Below are 13,735 nucleotides of genomic sequence, written 5' to 3' on the forward strand. Positions count from 1 at the left end.
GATAACGTACTCTCTCCTTTCCACACAGTTCGCTCGGCATGTTCGATGAATAACGGGGGATGCAGTCATATCTGTCTCCTCTCGCCCCACCCAAAAGGCCACAGCTGTGCCTGTCCCACAGGGGTTAATCTGCTTGAAGATGGCAACATCTGTTCCTCAGGTAAATTTTGTATACATCAGTTGTGTGTACTGCTACCTCTGATACCTTTATTCTTTATCCTATAGCATGTGTTGCGTTCTTACCGCTTTCATCTTTCTCCTTTCACAAGGAATGGATCGTTTCCTCATCTTTGCCCGGAGGACTGATATCCGCTCTGTCTCTTTGGACATCCCCTACTTTGCGGATGTTGTTGTCCCCATCAATGTGACCATGAAGAACACAATTGCTGTTAGTGTGGATCCTCTGGAAGGTGAGTAAGAGCTTATTTAGCCCTAATCTTTGAACGATGGAAGTGTCATGTGCTAGATTTAGGGAGAAATGATGTGGGAAGCCAGTTAGGACAAGTGATGGACGCCGTCTAATTAATGGTTCTTCATTTTCTTAGGTTTGGTGTACTGGGCGGACAGCACGCTTCGTAAAATTAGTAGAGCGGCGCTGGATGGGTCTAAACATCAAGATATAATCACCACCGGTAATTACCCACAATACCCAATACCATGATAACTCACGCAACCATATGTTGTAGTTGTCATAAAGATTGTTGTATGATAATGATATACAAACTCTTTCCAAGGCTTGGTGACCACCGATGGTCTTGCAGTGGATGCAATTGGCCGTAAGGTGTATTGGACAGACACTGGGACCAATCGAATCGAGGTGGGAAATTTGGATGGTTCCATGAGGAAGGTGCTAGTTTGGCAGAACCTGGGAAGTCCCCGAGCGATTGCCCTGTATCACGAGATGGGGTGAGAAAAATAGGATTTTTTTTTTTCTAGCTCTCAGAGATCTATATTGTGGTGGACCCACATCTCATATTTACTGTTTGTGCCTTATTTCATTAGATACATGTATTGGTCAGACTGGGGGGAGAATGCAAAACTGGAGAGGGCAGCAATGGATGGCACGGACCGTAAGGTTCTTATAAGCATGAACCTGGGTTGGCCCAATGGACTGGCAGTGGATAAAGCCGGCTCAGAACTCCTTTGGGCTGATGCACATACAGAGGTACAGTACACTCCCAATGAAGGTTAAATCCAGTGTAGGGTATTTAATTGAAGAAACCTTCCTCATAAGTGAAGTGTTTATTTCTTGGGTTTTTATTTCTCTTTCATCCATCTGGGGGACGCTGCGCCGTTATTGTGGGTTAGAGATGTGTGGTAGTGGAGTTTGGCACAGAACCTATAAAAAACTCCTCCCCCCTCTAAACCCTCCCATCTCCTTCCTGTCTAGCCAGTACCTCAGTTTTTGTTTTGTGCCTGTGGAGGACAGACGCAGGGTTTTTTTTACCTAGGATTTTTAGTTAGTTTTTTTTATTGTTTTATTCTTCTGGAGTACCTAGTCCCTGTACACAGGTGACAGGTGCTATTAGAGTGGGGTTAGTTAGTCATTTCCCACTCTCGGCTGCCTCCAGATGGGTCACCATTCTTCACACTGGGGCTCTCTGTTTTCTTGTGGATGAAGAGGCACTATTAAGGTACAGAACAGTCACAATCTGTCTTTGACAGTATTGGACTGTTCTAGAGGTTTGTTACTGTGTTTTGTGTGTGTGTGGGGTTTTGCTGTGCGCGCTCCGCTCGTGTCCCTCAGAGCACCGCTCACTCCCTCTCTTGCCCTTGTTCTCCGTAGAGCTCTTTTATTGAGGGGTTGATTACTTCTGATACCTGCTGGCGCCGGGCACTCGGCAATTGCCGCCGCGGTTAGCTAGCGGGGTCCAGTGACGGGGGGGACTAGGCGCGGTGGTGACGCGAACGGGAAGAGGACACTTCCCGCCTTGGTGAGCCCACGCGCACTTCCGCCCAGCCTCTGTGGAGGATTTTCAGCTCCAGACGCCATCTTCTTCGGCGGGGGACGCTACGCAGCGCATACTGCACACAGGCACGCACACACGCTAATTTTATCTACACAGCGAACCTCATCCTGAAGCTGGATCAACACAACAGTAAGTATATTATAACCTGTATTGTTATATATTGAGGCCTATGATTTAGTGTTGCACTCATTGTAAGTACAAGGGGCTTCACTGTTAGAAAGCTGTTTCTGGGGATTCTAAAGGCAATTTAGTTTTGGGACCCCTTTTAGAAATTCTTAATTCATTTTTTTGTAATAGGAATATGGCCAGTAAGCAAGACAAATCTACTAAAGGAAAGACCGCTTCGGTTGTCTATTTTGCATGTGCACAATGTGGTTCAAAGCTTTCAAAAGGTAGCACAGATGTGGGTACTGTCTGTGCAGCATGCTCTGGGTCACCAGTAGCGGATCAGCAGGGAGGTTCTGTAGAACAGGCTATGCCACCATGGGCTAAGCACATGGTCAATGCCATTTCAGACTTGCGTCAATTCCAATTAGGTGCAACACCCACTCAGGCTCCTGAAGAACCGCTGTAGGCGAAAAATATGGGCAAAAGTTTTTCTGACTTAACTCAGTCATTGAATAAATTTGTTAACTTTTCAGGCGGTTCGACTGCTACAAAACGGATACATCCGTTACCGGCCATAACCTTGCCGGGGGATGAGTTAGATCCTATAACCCCTTCCTTGGAGGAAGGTGAAGTAGACCCAGAATGGGAGGATACTTCGACTTGGGAGAAGGACGAAATATATACAAGCTCTGGTGTAAGACTGCTGATAGAGGCCATTCGACAGACTCTTAACCTCCAGGAAAACGGAGGTGGCGGAGACTTCATCTGCCTTTTTGAAAAGACAGATTGGTGTTTATCCTTCTTATTCACACTTTGCAGATATCCTGAAGGAACCCTGGCTTAAACCGGACTCTTGTTTTCAAGCCCCCAAAAAGTTGAGATTTCTGTATCCCTTCTCGGAGGAGGATACAAGATTTTGGGAGACTGCTTCAAAGGTTGATGCTCCCATTACACACTTAGCGAAAGCTACAGTTATTCCCTCCGTACAGTCAGTGAATTTTAAGGACGCTACGGACAGGAAAATAGAGGCAATCCTTAAATCTATGTTTACTCTCTCAGGGGTTTCCTTGCATCCACTTCTTGCTGGGGCTTGGGTCCTTAAAGCCGTAGATGACTGGCTAGCACAAGTGGTATCGGAGGCTCTGTCATATGTTGGTGAAGCTTTATTAGGCTCTGCGGCGTTACAGTTGCGTGTGTCTGCCATGGCCGTAATGGCAAGACGTTCTCTTTGTCTTCGGGTCTGGATTGCTGACTCTGATTCAAAACAGACCCTAACAGCTGTGCCCTTTGAGGGGGAATTTCTTTTCGGATCGAAACTAAAAAAGATTAGTTCGGATACTACTGGTGGTAAGAGTCCCTTTCTTCCGGTTGCCCCTCAAAAACTGTAATCCACAACGTTTCGGTCTTTTCGTACTCAGGGCAGAGGAGGTTTTCAGTCCTTTTGGGCTTTTTCCAGATTTCCACGTAGGGGAACATTCAGAGGCAGAGGAACACAGGCAACTCGTAGATCGGACGTTAAACCTGCCGACAAGCCTACTGCATGACGCCTCAGGGTCGTGGGGGGGGATCTCTAGTGGTCGGGGCTCGGTTACTACATTTCAAGGACATGTGGCTCCTGTCAAAACCCGATCGGTGGGTGACGGGAGTCATATCCAGGGGATATATCTTGGATCTCGAAGAACTAGTCCCAGATCGTTTTTTTGTCACCCCTCTCCCGAGCGATCCCTCCAGGCGGCGAGCCATTCTTCATGCAACGGCAACCCTTTTGCACAATGGTGTAATTCTTTCAGTTCCCAACCAACAAAAAGGTCAGGGAGTTTACTCCAGTCTTTTTCTCGTAGAGAAACTGGACGGTTCGTTTCGTCCCATTTTAAATCTCAAATTCCTAAATCCATTTCTCTCTGTCCAGAAATTCAAAATGGAGTCCATCCGGTCAATCATCTCGGCCATGGAGCCTGAGGAATATTTGGCTTCCATAGACATAAAGGATGCATACCTACATGTTCCCATTTTGGGAAAGTCACCAACGTCTTTTAAGGTTTGCTGTCGGCCCTTGGCATTTTCAGTTTCAGGCTCCTCCCTTCGGACTCTCCACAGCACCTCGGGTGTTTACAAAGATCATGAGGCATACAGTGGCGGGTCTAAGGTGTCAGGGAGTCAACATTACTCCTTACTTGGACGATCTCCTAATCAAGGCTCCATTGGAGTCGGTTCTTCACCAACACTTGCAACTCACGATAAGCACCCTGCAGTCATTCAGGTGAATAATAAATTTCCAAAAATCAACACTACTTCCTTCCCAAAGGATGATATTTCTGGGACTCTTATTCGACACCAAGAATCAGAGAGTGCTTCTTCCTCAGGACAAGAGACAGGATTTACAGTCCAGAATTCGTACACTGTTACAATCACCGAAGGTTTCAGTTCTCAGGAGCATGCAGGTGTTAGGCAAGATGGTTGCGACATTCGAGGCAATCCCTTACGCAAGATTTCATGCCCGGCCCCTTCAAGCTCAGATTTTTTTGTTGTTTGTTCCGAATGGGACCACACATCAACTTACAGTTGTTTCGATTGTCAGTACAGACTCGTCAATCGCTCCAGTGGTGGCTTCACAGTCTAACCAAGGGGGCCCCATTCGCAATTTGGTCTTGGAAGATGGTCACCACGGACGCCAGCCTCATGGGTTGGGTTGCGGTGTTTCAAACTCATCACTTTCAGGGACTCTGGGGCAGTCAGGAGTCATTGTTGCAGATCAACATTTTGGAACTGCAAGCAATACGGTATGCACTCATTCATATACAATCCATGGTCCAGGGTCATCCAGTTCGTATTCAGTCAGATAACGCAATGGCAGTGGCTTACATAAACAGACAAGGAGAGACTCGAAGTTGGAGCGCCATGAACGAGGTAGCTCAAATTCTCAGATGGGCGGAAAAGTGGGTTCCGTCAATTTCCGCAATTCACATTCCGGGAGTCGACAACTGGGAAGCAGATTTCTTAAGCCGTCACCCGGGGGAGTGGGAGCTTCACCAGGAGGTGTTTCTATCTCTAGTCTCCCGGTGGGGAACACACAACATAGATCTCATGGCATCTTGCATCAACAGAAAGCTTCGTCTTTACGGGTTGCACACTCAGGATCCTCAAGCGACTCTGGTCGATGTCTTGACAGCCCCATGGCTGTTTCAGCTGGGATATGTGTTTCCACCAATCCCGTTGATTCTACGGTTACTTCAACGCATCAAGCGGGAAGGTCTGCCGATCATTCTGATGGCTCCGGATTGGGCGCGGCGGCAGTGGTACACGCTTCTGCGCAGCATGGTCGTCGGGGAGCCTTATTGGCCCTCATTCCGAGTTGTTCGCTCGCAAGCTGCTTTTAGCAGCTTTGCACACGCTAAGCCGCCTCCTACTGGGAGTGAATCTTAGCTTATCAAAATTGCGAACGAAAGATTCGCAATATTGCGAAAAGACTTCTCTGTGCAGTTTCTGAGTAGCTTGAGACTTACTCTTCCAGTGCGATCAGTTCAGTGCTTGTCGTTCCTGGTTTGACGTCACAAACACACCCAGCGTTCGCCCAGACACTCCTCCTTTCTCAAGCCACTCCCGCGTTTTTCCCAGAAACGGTAGCGTTTTTTCAAACACTCCCATAAAACGGCCTGTTTCCGCCCAGAAACACCCACTTCCTGTCAATCACATTACGATCACCAGAACGAAGAAAAAACCTTGTAATGCCGTGAGTAAAATACCTATCTGCATAACAAATATACTTGGCGCAGTCGCACTGCGGACATTGCGCATGCGCATTAGCGACTTATCGCTCCGTTGCGAAAAAAAAATGAGCGAACAACTCGGAATGACCCCCATTGTCTCCCTCTACGACCAGACCTTCTCCTTCAAGGACCATGTCAATACCCAGATTTAAGTCGGCTGGCTTTGATGGCATGGTTCTTGAATACAGCATTTTAAGAGCTAATGGATTATCTCGGCCAGTCGTACAGACAATGATTCAAGCCAGGAAGCCGGTAACTTCTGGAATTTACCACAGAGTGTGGCGCATTTACATTGCTTGGTGTGAAAAACGCGGATTGACACCGGACCTATTTCGGGTGCCTCGACTATTGTCATTTCTTCACCATGGCCTAACTAAAGGCTTGCGTCTTCCTCACTAAAAGGTCAGGTTGGCTCTCATTCCAGAGGTACAGACTTGTCTACAGGGGGTTATTCGAATTCAACCACCCTTTATTCCCCTGGTTCCTCCCTGGGACTTAAATTTAGTCCTTATGGCCCTTCAAAAATCTCTGTTTGAACCTTTGGGATCGGTGGAACTACGATATCTCACACTCCAAAGTGGTTTTCCTTTTGGCCATTGCCTCAGCCAGACGGGTTTCGGAGTTGGCAGCTCTGTCTTGCAGACCGCCTTTGTTGGTCTTTCATGATGACCGCTTCGATTTGCGTACAAAACCTTCTTTCCTTCCGAAGGTCGTATCGGCTTTCCACCTTAATCAGGATATTGTCCTCCCGGCGTTTGCTCCAGCTTCCTTCGGGGAAGGGGAAAGCCATTTGTCCTTATTGGATGTGGTTCGGGCCTTACGCATTTACTTGTCTCGTACGGAATCTATTCGTCATACTGATACGTTGGTGGTGCTAATTGACGCACCCAAACAAGGTTTGGTGGGCTTCTAAGAATTCGGTGGATCGTTGGGTAACTTCGGCCATTGGACAGGCATACGTTTCTTCTAACGTTGCTGTGCCTGACCCAATACGAGCTCATTCAACTAGAGCTGTTGGAGCCTCTTGGGCTGTTCGTGGGAGTGTTTCTGTCGAGCAGCTGTGTAGAGCGGCGACCTGGTTGTCTGTGCATACTTTCACAAATTTCTATCGTTTTCATACGTTGGGTTCAGAGACTGCCTCTGTTGGGGGGCGTCAAATCTTACAGACTGCTCTGTCGTCTACGTCTCCCTCCTCTCATTAGCTTGCTTTGGGAAATCCCACAAGTAACGGAGCAGCGGGATCCAGATGGATTAAAGAGAAATAGGGATTTTTGTTTACTTACCGTAAAATCTCTTTCTCTGATTCCATCTGGGGGATGCTGCGATCCCTTCTGTATATTTGTCTAAGTTTAGTGGTTATATTCTGTTCTATCCCCTCTGGCTTGGCTAAACGTTATCTGAGGTACTGGCTAGACAGGAAGGAGATGGGAGGGGTTAGCGGGGGAAGGAGTTCATTTTATATAGGTTCTGTGCCAAACTCCACTACCACACATCTCTAACCACAAGTAACAGTGCAGCGTCCCCCAGATGGAATCAGAGAGAGATTTTACGGTAAGTAAACAAAAATCCCTGTTTATTTCTTTTGACCATTACAAACAACATAGGACTGCCAAGTGGCCAGTGTGAAAACCTGGATTATAATCTGTTTTTGGAACGGTGGAATGTTGGGGGGAGGGGTGTCTAGGAACCCCCCTTCCCCTCGCAAAACAGTAAAAACAGGGTAGGTGTTTAATCTTTGTAACTCTGATATCCAGTCTCCTTGTCTTTTGACCCTCTCTATAGAGGATAGAGGCCTCTGACCTGATGGGAAGGAACAGACGGATCCTGGTCTCTCCAGTCCAGCATCCCTATGGTCTAAGCCTTCTCGGTGCACATATATACTGGACAGACTGGCAGACGCGCAAAATCCAAAGGGCAGATAAAGACACAGGGGCAAATGTCATTGTCGTAAGGGACAACCTGCCCGGTCTAATGGACATTCAGGCGGTGGACCGGACTCGTGCTCTGGGTTAGTTCTTCTTACCACCTGCTGGATCTCAAACTCTGTATCTTGCTTTATCTTGTCAGTCTTTTTCTTTCTTCTTCTTTAATGTGTTTTGTAAGTTTGCAGTTCTAGTTTTCACTTCTCCCTGTGAGCAGCTGCCCCCTAACTCTGTCTGATTTCTGCCTGAATGTGATTGCCAATGATCTTCCTCTGATTTCTCCTAGGGTACAACAAGTGCGGGGACAGAAACGGGGGCTGCTCTCACCTCTGTCTACCAAACCCTACCAGCTACTCCTGTGCCTGCCCCACTGGCATCCTACTGAAAGAGGATGGTCGCACTTGTGACCCATCTCCTGACACTTACCTGCTGTTCTCCAGCCGCGATTCCATCCGTAGGATCTCTCTGGACACTGATGACTATACTGACGTCTATATGCCCATCAAGCAACTGAACAATGTCATCTCTCTGGATTTTGATAGTGTGGAAGGGAAAATCTACTACACAGACGTTTTCCTGGATGTGATCAGGTGCTGACCAAGTGGGACTTTACACCACTTCCCTCCCTGATATTGAATTCAGTGTCCTTGTAAAATACAGTAATAGTGTGAACCCACTATTCTGCAGTAGGGGGAGGCAAGGGGTTATATTCCACCCCTAGGGTACAAGGTGCTGAGGAAATCTGACCCTTCCTCAGCCTTCTAGCTCCTCCATCTGCAGATAGTAGTTTAGGTCTATGCAAAAGCAGTCTGTATTCCTCCTGCATGCAGAAAAAAATTGCATTTGCATCCCTTTCATTGTAACATGGTTTCTTCTCCTTTTTTATTTTATTATTTTATTTTACTTGCTCCTAACTTTCCATCAAGCCCTGTTTGTGGTAGGAGCTTCAACTCTGTTATGAAGTAGAGAGGTAATGCATACTTAATAACAAGGCTGCAATGAAATGTCACAAACCATACACATTATTTAATTAGATCTCTAAATCTTCATGGTTATGTCTGAAAGCTCCAGTGTTTGAGTTTGTCCTGTAAGAATAGAAATATATTGCTGCCTGGGGTATATTTACTAAAGTTCGATTTGGCATTCATTTTTATGAATCCAAAAAATCTACTGAAATCGATTCTATTGAAACTGAAAAATACTTTTTAAAAATACCTCATTTCCTAAAAATCGATTTTTTTGCATTTGATTTTCAAATCAAATTGGGTTATATCTATTTTTTAGAAGAGATTTTGTGTTGAAATTATGAAATCCCTTCCAAAATCGAACCTCAAATCCCCATTAAAATTCCTGTTGGTCCAAATGTATCACATGCACACTGATTAAAGGGGAAGCTCTCTCTTTACACTGTTTTAGACATGAAAACCTAACTGATGATTAAAATGTTGTGGTTTTTGTTTTTTAATAATAAAAATAAATACAGCTGAAATAGTTGGCAGTAAATTTAGCCCTAATCTGCCTTCCACTTTCTTTGCTCACATAGCCAGTTGTTGGTAACAAAATCTCTGCTTGCTCCCTGTCTATTGTATAATCTGGGGGAGTGGTTTATTTAATGTGCCATTATGCAATAGACAGCAACAGAACACAATGGGGGTAATTCCAAATTGATCGCAGCAGGAATTTTGTTAGCAGTTGGGCAAAACCATGTGCACTGCAGGGGAGGCAGATTTAACATGTGCAGAGAGAGAGTTAGACTTGGGTGTGGTGTGTTCAATCTGCAATCTAATTTGCAGTGTAAAAATAAAGCAGCCAGTATTTACCCTGCACAGAAACAAAATAACCCACCCAAATCTAACTCTTTCTGCACATGTTATATCTGCCTCCCCTGCAGTGCACATGGTTTTGCCCAACTGCTAACAAAATTCCTGCTGCGATCAACTTGGAATTACCCCCAATGTTGGACACTTTTGCCAAATGATATAATAATATGCCTCCCAAATTATCAACCTTTTTTTTAATAGACCAAAGGTGCATTCTGACATGGATTGGGTGGCTATATGTGTCTTTTTATACTTATGCTCAGTCAGAAGCCAGGAGCAACAGCCATAACCTAAATCACCTGTTTGGGGGAGGATGTGGATTAGAACAATATAGAAACAAGTACTATTAGCTGCTTCATTAACACATATAGGGGGTAATTCTGAGTTGATCGCAGCAGGATTTTTTTTTAGTAGTTGGGCAAAACCATGTGCACTGCAGGGGAGGCAGATATAACATGTGCAGAGAGAGTTAGATTTGGGTGTGGTGTGTTCAATCTGCAATCTAAATTGCAGTGTAAAAATAAAGCAGCCAGTATTTACTCTGCACAGAAATAAAATAACCCGCCCAAATCTAACTCTTTCTGCACATCTTATATCTGCCTCCCCTGCAGTGCACATGGTTTTGCCCAATTGCTAACAAAATTCCTGCTACAATCAACTTGGAATTACCCCCATAGGTAGCTTGGCCAACAACCATCCCTCTGGTATTTTCCTCGCGTCAAATTTTGCAGACAAGGATGATTTGCTGAAGATGTTACAACACTTATGAATTTAAGTTTAATTATATCACCTGACAAAAGTGTCAGAGATTGTGCTGTGCTGCCATCTATTGCACATTCATTGACTAGGTATGATGCCTATTTGTATAAACGTGCAGTATTCAACTCGTGAACTGCTGATATTGCTCTGATTAATGCTCCTGGGTTCTATCAGTTAGGTGGTGATTTGCATAGTGCAGTTAGGTGCACAACATACCATAACCTTGGACAGCCATTATTCCTACAGCCACACTGCTCCGCATGCTTTTGGGTACTTTAAAAGTCATCACAATCTATATCCTACCAATAGAATGGTGTTTAGAAGCACAAATTGAATGCCTTACATGATTTAATTAATTCGGGAATTTTAAATTCGATTTCAAATTGAATTTTAGTAAATTGGGGGATCCTATATTCAACTATGGGAAAACATCTATGTTTTTCATAAATTCGAATCTGAGTGGGATTTGATTTGAATTGGGTTTTCGAATCGATTTGACATTCGATTTAGCTTTTAGTAAATCTCTTCTATCAAAAGTGAATGGAAATCGAATGCCAAATCCCTGAAACTGGTGGTCAATGTGGTGGGCAGCTGGGTCAACATACTATCAAATGTGTAATATTGTGATCTGGTGTCTGTATGCTGAGTACCTGTTTGTCCATTAGGAGAGTGGATCTTGATGGCACCATGATGGAGACTATCATCGGTGAGGGGCTGAAGACTACGGATGGCCTGTCTGTGGACTGGGTAGCCAGAAATCTATACTGGACGGACACGGGTGCTAACACTATTGAGGTGTCACGGTTGGATGGGAGGTACCGGAAGGTTCTGATTAATAACAGCCTTGATGAGCCCCGAGCAATTGCTGTGTTCCCTAGAAAAGGGTGAGAATTTCAGGAGTTCACAAAGTGCAACTTCAATTTCTTCTTTTGTTCCCTCTGACCGGCTTCAGTCCTACAAGGATAATTAGAATATACCACCCAGCTGTTGAGATTGCAGTGGAAAGGTCTCTGTTTGCAGTCTTTGATTATTTCCTTCCTTTATTTACTTACTTTGTTCAGCTAAGAAAAGAAAAAAAATATAAAAAAATAATGAACTTTTAGTCATATTTACAAAGAAAGATGCTATCCTTGACTGAGAAACGTTACAGCAAAAAACGTTTCTGCTAAATTTCAGTTTGTCAGCTCAAACCAGCAGGACCCTCCCTACCCCCTGTCTTGGGTCCCCCACCATTATCCTTGCCTGTCGCACTTGTCCAGTGTGACAATTGTAGTGTTTAAAAGGCATGGTGAAGGTAACTATTTGTGATTTATACATAGAAGATAAAGGATAAACATTTCACCCAACAATTTAGTGTACCTTAAGTCATTTTGGGGTTAAATTGGTTAAAATCTATAACCAGACAGGACATTCTAATGTTTGTTTCTTGCTCTTGCAGTTACCTTTTCTGGACGGATTGGGGTCATGTTGCCAAAATTGAGAGGGCTCACCTGGATGGCTCTGACCGAAAGGTCATTGTTAATACTGACCTTGGATGGCCCAATGGGCTGACCCTGGACTATGACACTCGTAGGTCAGTACTCGCACATTACAAGAAATCTGTATCTAGTCTGGAGGATGATCTCTCTTTGTAAAGCAGATATATACATTGGACTTGTACATCTTTATAGCAGTGTTCTCCTTACAGGATTTACTGGGTAGATGCCCACTTGGATCGCATAGAGAATGCAGATCTGAATGGCAAGACCCGCCAGGTGCTCGTCAGTCAGGTCTCCCACCCTTTTGCCCTAACACAGGTGAGAATTCAGGGTGATTGTACCCATCCATTACACAGAGATTCTGTGATCCTAATCTAATAAGAGTGAAAAGATCATGGAACCTTTATAGCAGCTTTCCCAAACTCCGCCGTTACAGTAAAGGTTTTAAGGCTATCCATGCTTGACCACGGGTGACTTAATTAGTACCTCAGTCAATTTGATTTAGCCAACTGGACTCAAGCATGGGTATCCTTAAAATCTGGACTGTAACGACAGAGTTTGGGAAGCTCCGCTTTTAGAAAGATGGCATGTATATATTGTATCTCTTCCCTTTTATATGCAGCAAAGGACATTAAAAGTATCTTTTCAGTCCGCTATGGAATGCTATTTGATTGGCCTGTCATTAACAGGAGGGTCGCTGGATCTACTGGACTGATTGGCAGACAAAATCTATCCAGAGGGTGGACAAATACTCTGGGAGGAGCCAAGAAACCATTCTGGGCAACATGGAAGGATTGATGGACATCATTGTGGTTTCTCCTCTGAGACAGACAGGTACAGAACGGCCCAGTAGACGTTTCTCTTCCATCTGTTACACCTATATACAGTACCTGTTGGAAATGTTCTCTCTCTATTGTCCGTCTTCTAACACGTCCTTGTGACCTAGCTTCATTCTGATCACTCTCCTGCTGTTCTAGAACATATCTGCCTTTAAAGCCTCATCTCACTCTCTACATCATATAGGTAGTAATCCCTGTGCGGTTAATAACGGAGGCTGTTCCCATCTCTGCTTCGCTCGAAGTTATGACTTTGTGTGTGCCTGTCCGGATGACCTGGAGTCTGAGTCCTGCTCAACCAGTGAGTATACAACATTATATCACGACGACACTGGATTCCTTTATTTGTTCATTAAATCTGTGTCCCAAATTGGACCCTGCTCTCTTGGTTGTGGATGTTGGCAGTGACCTCACAGGGTGTGCTTTAATGACACAGCAGCCTGGCTGGATTTAAGGTTTTTTTTCCGGTAATTTATTAGGTAATTTTCTTCAAACTTCCACCCATATGCATAAGCATATGTATGAATCAGATGAATATCTTCCACCAGGAATTAAAATGACATTTACAAACACTTGAAGGAAAAAATATACAACACTGCGTAACAAGCGGGCAGCCTACATCGGACTGTCTTACCCCTAGGTCCATACCTAGGATGCATACAAAGCAAGGCCTTGGCAGTAGCATAAGGGTTGCACATCGGGTTTCTTTCTTTTTCTTTTCTTTTTTTATTTTAAGTTTTCTTTTTTAAGTGTTCCTTTTTTTTCTTCTCCTTTTTTAGTTCCTGGATTTTTACCTTCAGCTCCGCAGCCAACAAACAATAGTGAGAGAAATTCCGGTCCCTACAGTCCTAATACTCAGAGCGAGCGAGGTAACCGCACACCGGGGGTGACAGCAGGGAGGTAAGAGAATGCTAGCACAGACTGGTATTTGCTGATGAGATAGGGAAACCCCTGTGTGTCTGGGTAAATTCTCACTTCTCCGCATTATCTTTTGTAGCTGCTCAGACGAGGAGGCATCAAGGGGTCTCTGTACCCCCGTAGGAGCAGTGCCAGCCAGTGCAGGTGAGTGGGGGAA

At 44.8% G+C, this 13,735-nt stretch overlaps 1 protein-coding gene across 2 annotated transcripts in view; it reads left to right on the forward strand.

The window, feature by feature from the left end:
- The window catches only part of LRP4 (LDL receptor related protein 4), a 130,753-nt gene that overhangs the window by 100,090 nt on the left and 16,928 nt on the right, over window positions 1–13,735 (forward strand). For both annotated transcript variants that reach the window (XM_063944655.1, XM_063944656.1), the window contains exons 22-35: window positions 29–160; window positions 270–410; window positions 546–632; window positions 735–906; window positions 1,003–1,165; window positions 7,628–7,853; window positions 8,054–8,357; window positions 11,012–11,230; window positions 11,785–11,919; window positions 12,034–12,142; window positions 12,514–12,658; window positions 12,848–12,961; window positions 13,440–13,560; window positions 13,658–13,722. In XM_063944655.1, coding sequence (XP_063800725.1) covers window positions 29–160; window positions 270–410; window positions 546–632; window positions 735–906; window positions 1,003–1,165; window positions 7,628–7,853; window positions 8,054–8,357; window positions 11,012–11,230; window positions 11,785–11,919; window positions 12,034–12,142; window positions 12,514–12,658; window positions 12,848–12,961; window positions 13,440–13,560; window positions 13,658–13,722 — 2,133 coding nt within the window. The remainder of the gene's footprint in view (window positions 1–28; window positions 161–269; window positions 411–545; window positions 633–734; window positions 907–1,002; window positions 1,166–7,627; window positions 7,854–8,053; window positions 8,358–11,011; window positions 11,231–11,784; window positions 11,920–12,033; window positions 12,143–12,513; window positions 12,659–12,847; window positions 12,962–13,439; window positions 13,561–13,657; window positions 13,723–13,735) is intronic.

The sequence above is a fragment of the Pseudophryne corroboree genome, chromosome 11 (assembly GCF_028390025.1).
Source record: "Pseudophryne corroboree isolate aPseCor3 chromosome 11, aPseCor3.hap2, whole genome shotgun sequence".
Classification (NCBI taxonomy): Eukaryota; Metazoa; Chordata; class Amphibia; order Anura; family Myobatrachidae; genus Pseudophryne; species Pseudophryne corroboree.